Source organism: Puccinia triticina, chromosome 14A, assembly GCF_026914185.1.
Source record: "Puccinia triticina chromosome 14A, complete sequence".
Lineage (NCBI taxonomy): Eukaryota > Fungi > Basidiomycota > Pucciniomycetes > Pucciniales > Pucciniaceae > Puccinia > Puccinia triticina.
This window is the reverse complement of record NC_070571.1, coordinates 2745135-2760493: the sequence shown is the minus strand read 5'-3', so window position 1 is coordinate 2760493 and position 15359 is coordinate 2745135. Positions and strand designations below refer to the sequence as shown.

Here is a 15359-nt window from a genome sequence, read left to right as displayed (position 1 = left end):
ATGAGCTCAAAAATTCAACAAAGTATAAAGCAGCTTAGCTTCCGATAATGGGAGGGGTAGCTTTGAAACTACAGGCTACAAAATTCAAAGTGTGAGTTTGCATCACTTTTTGGTGGATGGTCTCCCACCCAAATGGTGCGATAGCCCGTAAGCCCCTCCCTGCGGGAGGGGTGGCTTCGCCACCAGCCAAACTTAAGCTCCACCCAAATGAGCTACCCCCCGGACCACCACCCGAACTCCGAACTCCAACCTCCTGCATGGGGAGGGACTTTGATAAGTTAGGCTGTTTGGGGATTTTTGTGGAATTTCTGTGGGTGGCATGATTTTTGCCAAACACCTGAAATTATGTAGGTTGGATAGGAAAAATCAGGCCTACAACCTAAGCTATTTTATTCCAAAGAATGTCAAGCAGCAGCGAGGGACTTGGGTTAAGTTCGCAGCCAAATGGAATTTCCTGCACAGCCATCTCGGCTCTCTGCTGCGGAATGGATTATGTCAACAGAGCAACTGCGGACTTGGCCACAGGAGGGATTGACAGATCCCGGGACGTTAGCAGAACTGTCGCAGAAATGACACGTCCTGGCAACCTCTAGGACCGCCATGGCACGTTATGGCTGTCTTGTTGGCTGTAGGTCAGATTTTAGAAATATTTATTTCATTGATTGGTGATTAGTTTGTATGCTGTCTTGACTAACCTAGAAAAATTGCTCATGAACAATTTCTTGGGAAAGAGAGGTTAACAACCAAGTGGCAGGAGGACTCAACGGCTGTAGTTTACACAAATCTGTGTATTGTAGTTTGGCCTTGTAATTTACTTCTTGAAAATGGATGAGAACTGGGAGTTGACCGCAAGAAATTCCAGGCGTATGTGTTACGCAGTGATCCATAAGCAGGAGGTCCGGGAGAGGCTTGACTTGTGTCAGGTGCTGTCCGCATCCCGGGTCCAACGGCCCGGGCATCATGTCGCTCTCCATCTCCATCACCCTCAGCTTGGCGATCGATCAACTCCGAACCTCAACCACCCTCGAAGGAACGACCCGCGAAGGCGCATGCCATGAGGCAGCATAGCTTGACCACCGACTAATCACTGCAAGTCAACTCCAGCCGCACTACCGTACCTAGTCTGAGCTTGTTTCTCAACCGCACATCACAACTGATCCTCCCTCCCCGAGGGCCACGATGGCCACAACGAGTACTCCACACTTCAAACAGGGTGACCGGGTCTCAATACCAAAAGGTGTGTCCAATTCCGGCCTTTTATCAGAGGAAATAAATCATACCACTCCACCCAGTTGCTGAATCGCACTTGTACAATTCTTACCAGCTGGTGCAGGTCATGTGGCTTTCGTCGGCTCCACCGAATTTGCTAACGGCACCTGGGTAGGCATCATTCTCGATAATCCTACCGGAAAAAACGACGGATCCGTCGATGGTAAACGCTACTTCACCTGTCGTTCTGCATCGGGCGTCTTCGTCAGGCCTAGTCAAGTCACTCTCTTGAGTGATACTAGTACTAAATCTAAATCAACTACATCCGTAAGTCAGCATTACCCTTCCCAGTCTAGTCTCTGCGATGATTATCACACTGGATTGACTGACTTCACATATATCAACAAAAAAAAACATATCTACCCTCAGCGTCTCTCTACTATCCTAACACCCGGAGCTTCTGCCCTCAGTCGACCCCAATCAAGCAACTCTAACATCTCCACTACAAGATCCTTAGCAGGAACCTCCACTCGCATTAACTCCAAGGCTACCAACCTACCCAACTTCAAGTCACCCCCTCCAATAACTCGTTCTTCAACCCTAGGTCCAATGTCTCCCCCAAATCGAAACCCTCGAACGCTTCTGAAAACCAGTGCTGAAAGTTCCTCCAGGGCTAGCCGGAGCACAATGGCATCTGTCAACAATTCTGTCTCCGGTAGTCCAAGCGTAAGTAGAAGAGGCAGTACCACTAGCGTCTCGCGTCCAGACGCTCTCGCCTACGCTCCTAAAATGACTCAATCAACCAGTTTCAAGGGGCGGCAACTCACCCTGGGCGCAGCCTCCAAGAAAATCGTTCCTCCTAGCTCTCGATCACCCGAGCACATGTTCAGCAGTCATGCCAAGCCACCCGACTCTCTAGCCAATCTGATTGGACTCACTTCCAACACAGGTACATCCGACCAAGCTCGCTCTGATGATCTATCACTTTTCGAGGAAGACCCTATGCAAGACTTGGGGGACGTGGACGGCTTAGATCTAGATGAAGCAACTCCAGTCAAACGAGCTGTCAACCCGCTACAGCCGCCCCTTGATCCCAAATCGAGCCCCCAAATCAGCTCTCAAAATCCTAGTACTACCACACCCGTCGATCATTTATCTCTGACCTCAACACAGAAGCCCCCCGACGCAATTCACAAGACACCTGTTCGGTCAACGCTTGATGCCGGCTCTGGATCCCCTTACCCCAACACGGTCCCATCACGCGTCCATGAAGAATTATTAACGAAATACAAACTCATGGAGGCTAGACGCAATGAAGACAAAGAAAAACTCAGAGAACTAGAGAAGCTTAAGGAAGATAACGAAAATTGGTCGACTGTGATCAAGCCGAAGATGCAGGCTAAAGTTAATGAATGTCTGGAAGAAATCAAATCTCTGAAGAAATTGGTGCGTTTGTCATTCTCAAGTTCATAGTTTCCCAATTTAAGATCAGGTTTAGGTTTACCCAAGTTCTTCTGTGGACTGAATCGGAGATACTGTAGAATAAAGACCTGGAAGTTTCTCGACATGAAGCGGAAAATCGCCTGGCCGACTTTTCGGATGAAGTTGAGTTAGCAACATTAGACAAAGAGATGGCAGAGGAGAGACTGGACCAGACCGAATCGTTGCTAGTCGGCATGAAAGACGAATTAGAAACGCTCAAAGTCGAGCTCGTTTCGTTGCAAGAAATCCAAGGTATGATAAGGTTAAAGTCTCGCCATCGCCATCTTGAAGCCAACCTCTTTTTCAATTCTATTCTAACAGCTCGGATCGAATCCGGTGGGTCCGAGGAATCAGACCAATCGACCACACTGAAAGTCATCCAGCTGGAAAAACAAAACTCGCGTCTCAAGGAGGCTTTGGCACGGTAGATATGCATTTCCCTCCTCTTTTTCTTTCTCGAGAAACTCACTTGTTAATGGCTAATTTCCTACAGGATGCGAGACCTGTCTCAAGAAGCAGAGCAAGCCAGTCGGAAACGAATAACCGACTTAGAACAAGAATTGGATTTATCCGCCGAGTTGCAAGGTAACGACAGCCAGCATGGAGCTTGATTTGTCTGTAGTGAACTGATTCCGGTTATTTCTGGCGGCCAGGCGAATATAGCGTCCTGTTGAGCCAATTAGAAACGGCTGAAAGTCAAGTAGAAGAATTAAAGCAACAGCTGGATGCTTCGATGGGAGTCGAAGATATGCTCGAGCAATTGACGGAACGAAACCTGACTCTCAACGAGGTAAAATCCTCCCAACTTTTCGGTCCACGGCTTTCCTGACATTCTTGTAATACCCCGCCACAGAAAATCGAAGACATGAAGATGATCATAGAGGATTTGGAGGCTTTGAAAGAACTGGCCGATGAGCTAGAGGAAAACCATGTCGAAACAGAAAAACAGATGCAAGAAGAAATTGGTAAGTCTCATATTGAAAACTATGTGCTCACAAGCTCAACACGCCGAATGATCTATTCTTATTCTACTATCACCTCCAGACTTCAAAGATCTGCAGTTGCGCGAGCACAAAAGGCGCAATGAATCTTTGGAAGAATCTGTCGCGGATTACGAGAACACAATATTGCAATTCCGAGAGCTGGTTTTGAGCTTACAAACGTTAGTACAAGGTTGTCCCCGCGATTTTGTCCCGAGGCCTGACATGTTTTTATTTTTTCAAATGTAACAGTGATCTCGATGCTATGCGTGAGCGACAACAGATCCAACACAATGAGTCGCAAACATTAGCCAGTCAAACGCAGGCGATGTTGAATCTGAACCGCAAGCTACAGAACTCGAGCGTGAAGGGGCAAGTGAAGGCGATAGATCTGGAGTTGCGCAAGTTGGAATCCACCCAGGCAATGCTCCAATGTAGCATAATGAAGGTCAGTGCCCTTCGGATCACTGTTTTCTAAACAATATTGAGCTTGTCGAAATGGGCCTGATGATATGTTTCATACACAGCCATACCTACTCCCCGCTTATTATGAAGGAGATCATGACGCCGTGGAGTCGCTCATGTTTTTCACCCGCTTGGCGGCCAAGACGGATCTCGTGTCCTCAGTGATCGAACAGACCAACAACATCAGTGAGATCTCGAATGGGACTGTGACCGAAGTCATCCTCGTTGCTTGTGATGTAAGTGCTTATTTTTTTGTCCTTAAGAAATAGCAATGGGGAATGTTGACCAAATCGGTGATACAGACTCGATCGAAGTTGGCCCGGCTCTCGGCGCTTTCCAATCGCTTTGCCGCATTCATTCGCTCTTGCCCGCCCGAAAGCTTCATCAAGATGGGCGGCGTTTACCAGGAATTGATGGCTGCAGAAAAAAAGATGGACGGGTTTATTGATGCTTGTAAGAGGGAAGAACTCAAGGAAGGTGATGTTGGGAAAGAAATTGAAAGGTTGGTCTTTCAATCTATCAGCCCAACTCACATTCCTCTACCTTTTTATAACTCACTTACTCTCTCTTGTGTAGGTTTTTGCCACAGATGCGCCATCTGGCAGAGATATACATGCCCGATTCTGACTACGATGTGGCCGAGCTTCAGTACGGGGATATTTATACCCTCGATGTCGACTTGGATTCGATCTTAGTTTGTATCGCGTTTGCCAAGCAAACCATTGCCGCGCTGAAACAAGATGGCCGTTCGTTATTGACTCCTACACAATTTTCTTATTGCTATATGAGCCCATCGCTGATGTTGTTTCTTCATTTTCTTTTAGAGATCGATCCTAATGCGGATTTATCTGACATAGTATTCCGTCCACTCCAAAATCTACTTGGGCAAGCACGCACGGCCAAGGTGATATCCAAGAAGTTGCTGCGCCGGTTGCAGGACCTGATGCGCCAGTCTTGTTCACTGAACCCGAACCATTCGAATGCTATGACGGTCCTAAAAGACAACACATACGACCTCGCTAACGTCTCTTCACGCGTAAGCAACAATTCACACTTCCATACTCATGGGCAGAATTTGCCAGTATCTAATGCTCGAATGTTTGGCAACTCCTTTTTAATTTAGTTGGCAGATCTGGTGGGACGGTATTGCTCGGAGCTCGTCTCATCCAAGGAAATCTTTCAGTTGGATACTTACAATGACATTCTTCAAGAAGCCACGCGTGACATCGTCAAACACACCGGAAGACCTCTGGAAGAGTTTTTCACTCTACTTAGTCATTTGGCACGTGACCTGGGGATAACCCTTGGTGTAGCAACTGATCCCGAGCATGTCGCGAGAAGTAAGTGCTGACTGCATCTTCATTGGTTTTTGAAATCACCCGTTTGCAACTTGGCCGACCTTCTCTTGTTTTTCTCGTGGCCATTCAAGATACTTACGAACATCCCTGGGTCGCAAGGGTCGCCGAGATGAAATCTTCTGCGGCGATGAATGTTGACGCAGAGTTGAAAGTCCTGAAACTCAGTGAGGAAATTCGCGAGCTTGTTAAGGATACTCGAGCCAAGGTATGCATCTCTGGAAATTTCCGCGCAAGACAGGCGACAGATTGCTCAAACACTGTTTTGTTCTTGGGGGTTTTTCAGGATCATTCTTTACAAGAAAGTCAAGTGAAAATCCAGGTGATGGAGAAGAGAATGGAAGCGGTTAAGAAACAAGCTGATGCGATGTCCGAGCTTGAGTCCCGTCTCAAGAAAGCAGAAAAAGAAGTGAAACAATACGAAGAGCTTAACGAATCCATGCAGAACGAATACGAGAAGATGGCGGAGCAAAACAAAGAGTTGAAGATCCAACTAGTAGCGCTGGGAACTGATGAATCCAGGAATAGCAAGAACGCAGCGGCCACTGCCCCTGCACCCCTCGCGGGTATCTCGGGGCACGATTTCTATGTCCCTTATGAGGGGAATCTGGAGACCACGCAACTAGTGGAACAGGTAAACACAACACTTGCTAACTTTTATATCATGGGAAACACCATATTGACGATCCGCCTTGATGACATGACACACTACCACAGGTTGAGTCACTCAGGGGCGCGACCCGATTCTTACGAGCCGAGAACTCTTACCTTAAGTCCCAGAGTCTGCTTAAACAGCTCAATGCCCTACCGTCGTATAGCGTCCTACCGCCCACCTTCCCGCCGGTCTTACCAGGCGATGCGGACGGCAACCCGTCTTCGCCTGGCCCTGGCCAGACGACACAGGAGGACGAGCTCCCCACGGCGAGCCCAGCCAATCCGACCGACCAGCTTCGCAAGTTCGCGGAAGAGTCGAAGCGGCTCTATCGCGAGGCGCTCGCCATCTCCGCGAGCCCCCGCGTCGTCGACCTTTCTATCGTCAAACGCCCCGTCCTCCTCCATCCTTCCTCTTCCGCTACTCCCGGTCTGGAACAACCTGATAAACGCTCTGCTGCGACTAAGGTGTGGCAGTTCAAGGAACGCTTGCCCCAGGTCCAGGTCGCTAAACGGAGAGAAGAGATTGAAAAATTGCGCGCTAAGATCGAAGCATTTAAGCAACGGACTCACCAAATCACCTTCTAGCATTCTCCTCTCTTTCCCGTCTGGATGATGTCTTGATTAATCAATCCCTTCTCGGATCCTCCGTCTTTTCATTGATGCTCTCTTTTCGTTCTTCTCATGCCTTTTCCATCTTCTCTTGATTTTGTTTAGTGCATGTACATCTTTGTAAGCTAGAACAGTACTCTCTTATAAGACCATGTTGTTTTTACTTTTATTTATCACATTTTGGGAAATGGAATTGGGCCCTCAATGGTCAACAGCTTGACTGGCAGCCTTGATTGGTTGATCCTCAAGCATGCCTTGAGAAGCAATGAAAGTGTCTGGTCTTTTCAATTCAATCTTTTATCCTCAGCCCTTCAGCCTCCAATTCTACATAACTTCAATTTGCATCAATTACCACTATAGGGAATCAAAACCTCATGTTTCTTGACCACAATCAAATCATCAGCAAGGGTCTGGGAAACCTGTCAACTTTATGGATGATACGTAGAGCATAATTTGCCTGGCCTTTAGTCCTCCAGCTCATTGATATTCCTGTCAGCTTTGGAAGTGGGCAGTTGTCAGGGGTAGTATCTAAAGTGACTACCTCTGAATCAGAAAACAGAATGTAGAGTTCAAAGCTTGTTATGCTCAAGAAAATTACAAGGATATAAAGATAAAGTGGAGTGATTAGAAGAAGGAAGTGGGATCAAGGGAAAAAATGGAAAACTCAGAATAGGAGATAACTAAGAAAGGCCTGTATCAAAATACCTTGTTGTGCCCTGTTCACATTGGCAAATTTGTGACAACTTCACTGATGCTCATCATAAAATTTCATAAAACTTTCATGTTGATTCAGAATGGTTGGAAATGAAGGAAACTTGATTTGTAAAAAAAATGTAAATTTTATCATAAGCATCTGTAAACTTGGATCAATTTTACCAATGTGAAAAGGGCTAATGGATGACTTCCTGTCAAAATCTGTGGGCCTCCCAGAAGTGATCTAGAGCCCAACAAGCTATATTTCCCTGCAAGAATCTAGACTTTTTGGGTCTACACCAACATCTGTGAGGGTTCCAGATTGCACAGGAAGTCCTCCAATACACTTCAAGGATAATTAAATTTCCCAAAAAAAATACTCAAAGTTTGAGGTTGGGAAAATCATTGAAAAAAAATCACTCTGTACTGAAAAAAAATGCAAACTGAGCGTGCTCAGCCAAAAAAATAAAAATGTGTCAGACTGAGTAAAAAACAATGGGTCACATTTTTGGGGTGATTTGTTGGACGGGCCTGCACAAGGCCCACATGGGCCCCTAACAGGCCCGTTGGGCCCATTGAAAAAGTAGTATTTGTTTGGAATTCCGATGCTCTGCTAAAATGTGAAATGGGTCAAACTGAATAAAAAACATGGGGGTACATTTTTGGGGAGATTTTTTGGACGGGCCTGAATGAGGCTCACATGGCCCCCACAAAGCCCACTGGGCCCATTGAAAGAGTAGCCTTGGTCAAGAATGCCTATGCTCAGCTAAGAAACAAAAATGTGTCAACCTGAGTAAAAAACATGGGGCCACACTTTTGGGGGGGCTGATTGACAGACCTGCATCAGGCCCGTCAGGGCCCACCCAAAGCTGGTTTGGCCAACCCAGAAGTAGTCTTGGTCAAGAATGCCCATATGATGTTTCAGAACAGCACCAATTGACCACTAATCAACAGAAGATATTGAAGGGCTTCTCACATCTGTATGACATTTGTGCACTCACAGAAAGTATGTCCAGGCCCTTTCCTTTTCCTTGGAGCCCTGTTGGCCCGTACGGGCCTGATACAGGCCCGTCCAAAAAGCCTCCCCAACAATGTGCCTTTAGGGTTTTTACTCAGTCTGACACATTTTATTTCTTAGATGAGCATATGCTTTCTTAACCAAGGCTACTCTTTCAATGGGACCAGTGGGCTTTGTGGGGGCCATGTGGGCCTCATTCAGGCCCGTCCAGAAAATCTCCCCAAAAATGTACCCCCATGTTTTTTATTCAGTTTGACCCATTTCACATTTTAGCAGAGCATTGGAATTCCAAACAAATACTACTTTTTCAATGGGCCCAACAGGCCTGTTAGAGGCCCATGCGGACCTTGTGCAGGCCCGTCCAACAAATCACCCCAAAAATGTGCCCCATTGTTTTTTACTCAGTCTGACACATTTTTATTTTTTTGGCTGAGCACACTCAGTTTGCATTTTTTTTCAGTACAGAGTGATTTTTTTTCAATGATTTTCCCAACCTCAAACTTTGAGTATTTCTTTTGGGAAATTTAATTATCCTTCCAATCCTGCCGCTACCGTTCCGCGTGGGTTTGGGCTGAGTAACATCAATGGTACTCAGTTCCTGTGTGTTTCTCTTTGCAATCCCCTGATTTGGGATTGCCTAGGTGACCTGGGAGTTGTCCTCACAACTCCCCGAGCCGCCTGAGTGTGGGAAAGGTCCTCTCCTCAACTCTCTCCTGGCGTGCCGCGTCTCTCCTCCTCGTGACGGAGAGCTTGGCGCGACGGAAAGGTGAGCTGGGAGGGTGGCCACTGCTCCTGGGGAGTGTGGCCTCTCGTCCTGTGTGAGCACTAAGATGTGGGGTCTGAGCCCGACCCGTTACTCCAGGTGGCCTGGAGCCTGCTCAGACCCAACACTGCAGGAAACCTGGTCCTAGTGGAGGCCTGATGCCTCGACCCATCCTATATTTGCAATGTTATTCATTACAAAGCGTCTCCCTTCCTTCAAGCAACACCTATCATAGCTTTACACTTCCGTTACTTGTTCGATTAACTCCCCCAGATCCCGAGGGACTTTGACCCGTAGTTGGTAGCGGGTCCTGTGGTTCCTCCTAATTCCTCTGGATAATTCGTCAGCCCTATTCTCCGCGGAAGCAACGCGTTTTGCAATGAGATTGATCTGGTGTTCAACGAGCATCGCCTGTATCTTCTTCCATTCGGCGTTGACAAACCTGTCTTTTGATTTCCTCTTTGTGACGACACTCTCTGTTGTCGTGTTGTCTGTCCATACAATGAACGTTTTCCCTTCTCTTGCCCCGAGCTTGATTAGCATCAATAGGCCTAGTCGTACTGCGATGGTCTCCAGTCGCGAGATCCTCTCTTCCTCCCGTTTCTCCATGTCAATGTTTTTATCTAGCTCCTCTAGAGATCAAAGGCGGAATTGTCCCCATCTTCTGCCGATAATCACACCTATCCCGAATCCAGTCGATGCATCGCCGACCCATCCTACCTCGGTCGGCTCTTGTCTTGCAATTAATCTTGTTGGTTTGAAATTCGATAGTGTCGTTAGCCACGTGTGTAGATCCTCCTCGGCGTCTGGGGGTATTGGGCGGGCGGTTTCTCGGTGCACCCAGTCTTTAAGCCATCTATAAAGACCACATAAGTAGCACCTTAAATGAGGTAGGATATACGCTACATGGTTCAACCTGCCTGCAATGACCTCCACGTCATTGTATGTGAAGATTGCGCCCATTTCGAGGAAATCTTGAATCTGATTGATCCTTTTCTTGAGTTTTGCTTCAGGAAGCCGTACGGTCTTGTCGGTTCCATTCCAGATGAAGCCGACGTATTTTTGTTCCTCTAGAAAGGGTGAGTACTTTTCTTTGTTTGTCTTTACCCTCAGTTCGTCGGACCGTCTTACTATGTCGGCCATTAGAGTCGCTGAGCTGGGCTTTTTGACAAATAAGTTGTCGTCGACCCATCTAAAGACATTTAGGACATCGAATTCTGACAGCATCAGCTCCTTCCACGCATCTGCTGGCCGGCCAAAGGATCCGCAGCCCGCCACTCCACCAAATGCGATCCTGGTATCTAGCAGGAGTTGATTGTTAAAATCTGGTACCATGAGGTACGGCCATTGGTCCGGCGCGGTTGGGATCTGGCGGTACGCCTTTTCCCAGTCAAAAAGTGCTAAGAGGACCGGCTCTTTTTGTTCCTTGAGAAACCTTGCTACCGCATTGAAATCGTCCCAGGACGTCTTGAAATCATCCGTGTCTACGAACGAGTTTACGGAAGGGATTTCCGTCTTCCCGTGCGGGAACGATAAGTCATTGATTGGCCGCAAGGACCCGTCGCCGTTGACTACGGCACCCAGAGGATTAGTCCTGAAGAAACTGAACCGCTCTTATACCTGGTCGTACGTAAAGGGCCCGAACATCCTACCAGCTTCTATTTCTTTCCGAATGGAGTCCTCGATCTTGGTTTTCGCCAACAGAGCTGAGGTGTGGTTTGGGGGGGTGAAGTAGCGAATGTTGTCCGATAAACTATGTGGTGGGATCCCTTGGTTGAACCCATCTTGAAAGCCATCCAAGACGTCTTGGAATCTTGGCAGGAGGCCTGCACGCCGTAGCGCGGTTTCCCAAGCCTCGGTATTCATCTCGCAGGATACGTTTGTCGGCCATTTTGCTCCCTTAGGTTGATTGGTTTGCCCTACCGCTAGTCTTTGTCTCATGTTTATGACTTGTCGGCTCTGTTCAACCCTTGTCTCGTAGCTTTCACTCTCCCAACTCTCTACACTTTGCACAGAATGTACCAGATTGGGTACCATTAAGTTAGATTGCGAACTCTATTTGCATGTGTAGATGGAACTCAAAAGAGTGCAGAGAAGTTGCTACGGTCCCTTCATCAGGCGTACAAGAAAACAGAGGGTGGATTCAACTAAGAAAATTGCTAACTAGTAACCTCTCCCCTTGCCATAGCTACTCCCGGGTCTTCCTCCTCCTCCTCCCCCGCCTCGCGATCATAGCCTTGCCCCCACTTGCCTCCCTTAAACCCGTTGCCTTTGCCGCCGGTCTCCTTCTGGTTGCTAGGACCCCTCGGGGTTTCTGGGCCAGGCTTTGCCGCGGATGTGATCGCCTTGCTGGATTGTTGCAGGTGGAGCGGAGTCCTGTTTGCTTGCTCGCCTTTTGCCTTCGCCTGTTGACCAGTCGTAGGGTCCCAGCCAAACCGACATCCACCTGCTGCGTAGGGGTTGTCGGTGAATTCCGTCTCGCCGAACCTAACCGTTTTGGCGTGGACCTCTTGCACGATCTCCGTCCGGAAGATTGATATGTTCGCCACTGAGAGCCGCCCACCTGGTACGGGTACCCTTTGGCATAGGGCGTTCATCCGAACGTGGATGTCGTACCTTAGCGCCGTCATGAACCCCTCCCTCCTGATAATACCGTCTGCATTCCTCTTGTGGGCCACCAACCAAGTCGCCAAGTTGGCGTGGGATGGTATCTTGCTGACCGCTCGAAGAAAGCCTTGATGATTGACCGACCATTCTTGGTAGGTCTGGAGGTATTCGCTTGGGTACGGAAACCCGGTATATCTGAATCGGTCTCCGCTCGCCTCATCTGATTTACTCCTCTTCTCTGCGTGGTGGAGAAAGGCTTGTTCTTGCCACCACTCGTTGAAGATTGTCAAGGGCAAGGGAGCTCGGAATTCTAGGAGATTCTTGGCAAAGAATTGAGGAAGGCCAATATCGTCATTGTTCGGGATGGCCGCATCGTCGAACAGGGCTGCTGCTTCCGGTCCGGAGGAAGTCAGCATCTCGTCGTAGTCCCTGACTTTCGGTATGGACGATAGATTCAAGGCTGGGACCTTGAAGCTGAGGAGTTGATGCGGGGGGGTCGGGATGGCTGGTGGTGTGGTTGATGATGAGATGGGAGGTGCAGCGATTCGAGTGGGGAGGTCGGTCCGGGTTTGCCTGCCGGTGTCTGTCGCTGACTGGGTTGGTGATTGATGGGCTGAGGTCGTAGGAACACTTGTGATGGTATTCCCCAAGCCTTCACAGATCTTGAATAGCATGGTCGCCTGTTCCGATTTGCCTGCCGCCTCGGCCGCTAGCGCTTTCCCGATGACCTTTAGCATAATCTCTTGTATCCCCTCGCTACCACCTTGATTCTCCCTAGCCCTGATTTCCTGCTCTGCGTCCACCGGATTCTCTGCTAAGCGATGTAAGGCGCCGCAATCCGTCAGCTCCTTTCCTTAACCCTATCCTTCCTCCTTCCAGCATCTGTCGACGACTTACCAGTACCTATCCGGTTCCCGAGTCCTCCGATCCTATCCTCCCCCAGATCTCCTGACTCCCCTAACCCTGCTACCCTATCCTCCTCTCCTTCCTCCTCTCCTCCCTGATCCTCCACTCCTTGCTCCCCTGGCCTCTTTGATGTCGCTCTGGTCGATTGTCTGGTTGGCCCTTTCACGGTAACCTTTTTTGATTTCTTTGGGGGGGCTGGCGGTTGATCTTCGATCCTGTTTCCTTCGACCCTTTCCTCCTCCGCCATTGTAGGTACCCCTAGCTCCTCTTGCGTCCCGGTGATTCCTTGTGAGCGGTCGCTCGCCTCACCGCCTTCCGGTCCGTTACCTCCGCCTGACGACAAGCCGGCTGCCACTTTCACGGCCGAAGTCGCCGCTGCAATCGAGTTAAAAATTTTGTCAGTTTGGTGTGTTTTATTGGCGAAAATTCCTGTGCAAATTTCCTTGGCAATGTTGCGTTCGGCGTTGAGCGTTGTGTTGCCGGTTCCGTTGTGCTAGCTCCTAGCCGGTACCGGTTGCTCCCCGACTCACTAGGTTTGGGACCTGCCAGGTGCGCTTCAGCTGCGCACTGCGGTTGCCTCCGCGCGCTTGCCTCGCGGTGGCTCCACTGCCGCTGTCCCTTGGACTCGGCCCACCTCCCGCTGCGCTCCCGGTAAGCGCACATGAAGTGAATAGGTTGGGATCAATGCAGCTAGAAACCAACTGTGAAAAATATAATTGAAGGGATTCTATATTCAAGAGAGTCCCTTCTTAATTTTGTCTTTGGCAAAAGAATATGCTATCCTTAAGCAATACACTTTTTTATCAGTATATAATGATTGAAATTTAATTCTCTGATTGCAGTTGGAATTGGTATGGCAGTGTACTCAAGGCTGGCGTCAGTTTTTTGAATTAAGAGAAGATTGAAACATTTTCAGATGTGAAAAATGAAAGGATGTCCTTTGGGTGTTTATCCAAGTTTATTAAAGCCTCTGAATCACAAAACAAAACCTCAAGGGTTTCCCCTACAAATCTCCAAAAATCCCCCAAAAAAAATCAAGGGTTTCCCCTTTACAACTTCCATGAAAAAAACATGGAGGGTTTTCCCTCTACAAATGCCAAACTCAACAAAAACCTGCAAACAGCCACCTAACATCAGCAAGCTGATGCACCGTGGCCCACCGTCCATCCCTGTCTAGCAGGGTCAAAAAACGGTGAGAGGATGACCCCCAGCGCGCCGCATTGAAGGCATTATGCAAAGGGGGGCCAACGAGTTTAGCCCCTCAAACTGTGCAAGTGCAACAGCGGAGGGGGTTGAGGACGAACCGCACGCTGGAAGTACAGCGGCAGACGAGCGTGTACAGCCTCTCCGTCGACCGCACGAAGTGCGGGAGAGGCTTGTGTCTAAAACGCGCATGCTTGCGTGTCACGGTTGGGCTTTTGAGGTCATTTTGTTTTGTAAAAATCCTATAAAATACATCCAACTACCCAGTGGATAATAATGTTGGGCAGGGTGTGCCCAAGATGGGGGTCTTCATCCCCATCAAGAAGGATTTTGAATTTTTCAAAAATTGTATGTGTAGGATTTTTTACAAGCCAATTTTAGTCCAGCATGACTTTTTTTTTTTTTTCTTCAAACCAAACCATTCCTTATGTAGTCAATAGAGGACAAGACAGCCATCCCAGGATAGTAAATAGAAAATTTTTGGAGGAATTTTGTGAAGGAGGGATCCTGGTTGAGAAGCCAAGAATCAACTTCAGTTCAATCCTGAAGAGCAGATTTTTGGATTTTTGTGATCTTGCAAAAATTCCTGCTGGTCCAATTTTCAATATTTTTGTTTGAAAATTGGATGAGCAGATCCACACAATCCTCCTCTATCTCCCACCCAACTTTTTACCTCCGGGGAGATGGATGTACAGGAGGTGCAGCCGTCCAAACGTCGGCTACACCAAAACTGGCCAACCGTGACGCGGTTGTAAGTCGGTTTTAGACTCAAGTCCCTCCTTCGGAGGGGTCGCTCCGCGACCTGGGCTGCCCGCCCCCCCGCAGAAGAGGGACTTCCACAAGTTCGAGCGGCAGAGGACGTCCTGGGGGACACAAACAAGCAAGCCAAACCTCTTTTTATAGACAATCTGGCACTACCTGGCACTCAACAGACTCCACCAGCGCACTCGACTGCCAAAGGCCCAAATCCGTCTAGCCTTGACAACTACGCCACCGCCACGCACATCCGGTACCTCTGACCTGCACGGCAGTGCTTTGACCGGCTAGGCGTTGTCAACAAGACCGGAGTTTTTGCTGAGACCCTGGTCTCCCACCCATCTGATAAACATACATACAATGAAGTCACCGCCTCGCCGTTGTACTTGCCAGGGGCGCGCGTGCTCACACCACAACCCTTGCCCCTCTTGCCGTTGTTCTGCCTCCCAGCCGTTCCCTCGCCAACCACCAGACATGCAAACCAGCTGCTACAGCCATCTCCATCTAAAACCAAAACCAACACCCAACAGACCGACAGCCGGGATCCAGCCCTCACCCTGAATCAGACACACCATCGACCTGATCCCGCTCGCTATCCCGCCCCCCGCTACTACACCCACACCCCTTAAATACCCGTCTCCTGAAACAATCAACAGCGC

General features: G+C 48.7%; 1 protein-coding gene across 1 annotated transcript; it reads left to right on the top strand.

The window, feature by feature from the left end:
• Positions 1-1179: 1179 nt before the first annotated feature.
• On the top strand, positions 1180-6730 carry PtA15_14A268 (uncharacterized protein; the record flags this gene model as incomplete). Its single annotated transcript, XM_053162966.1, has 18 exons — positions 1180-1237; positions 1325-1536; positions 1639-2655; positions 2751-2943; positions 3013-3115; positions 3185-3276; positions 3345-3481; positions 3545-3656; positions 3736-3853; positions 3924-4119; positions 4199-4372; positions 4439-4638; positions 4713-4882; positions 4961-5172; positions 5260-5476; positions 5566-5699; positions 5778-6125; positions 6209-6730. The coding sequence occupies 18 exons, from the start codon at positions 1180-1182 to the stop codon at positions 6728-6730; spliced, it is 4215 nt and encodes a 1404-aa protein (XP_053026940.1).
• Positions 6731-15359: the final 8629 nt, after the last annotated feature.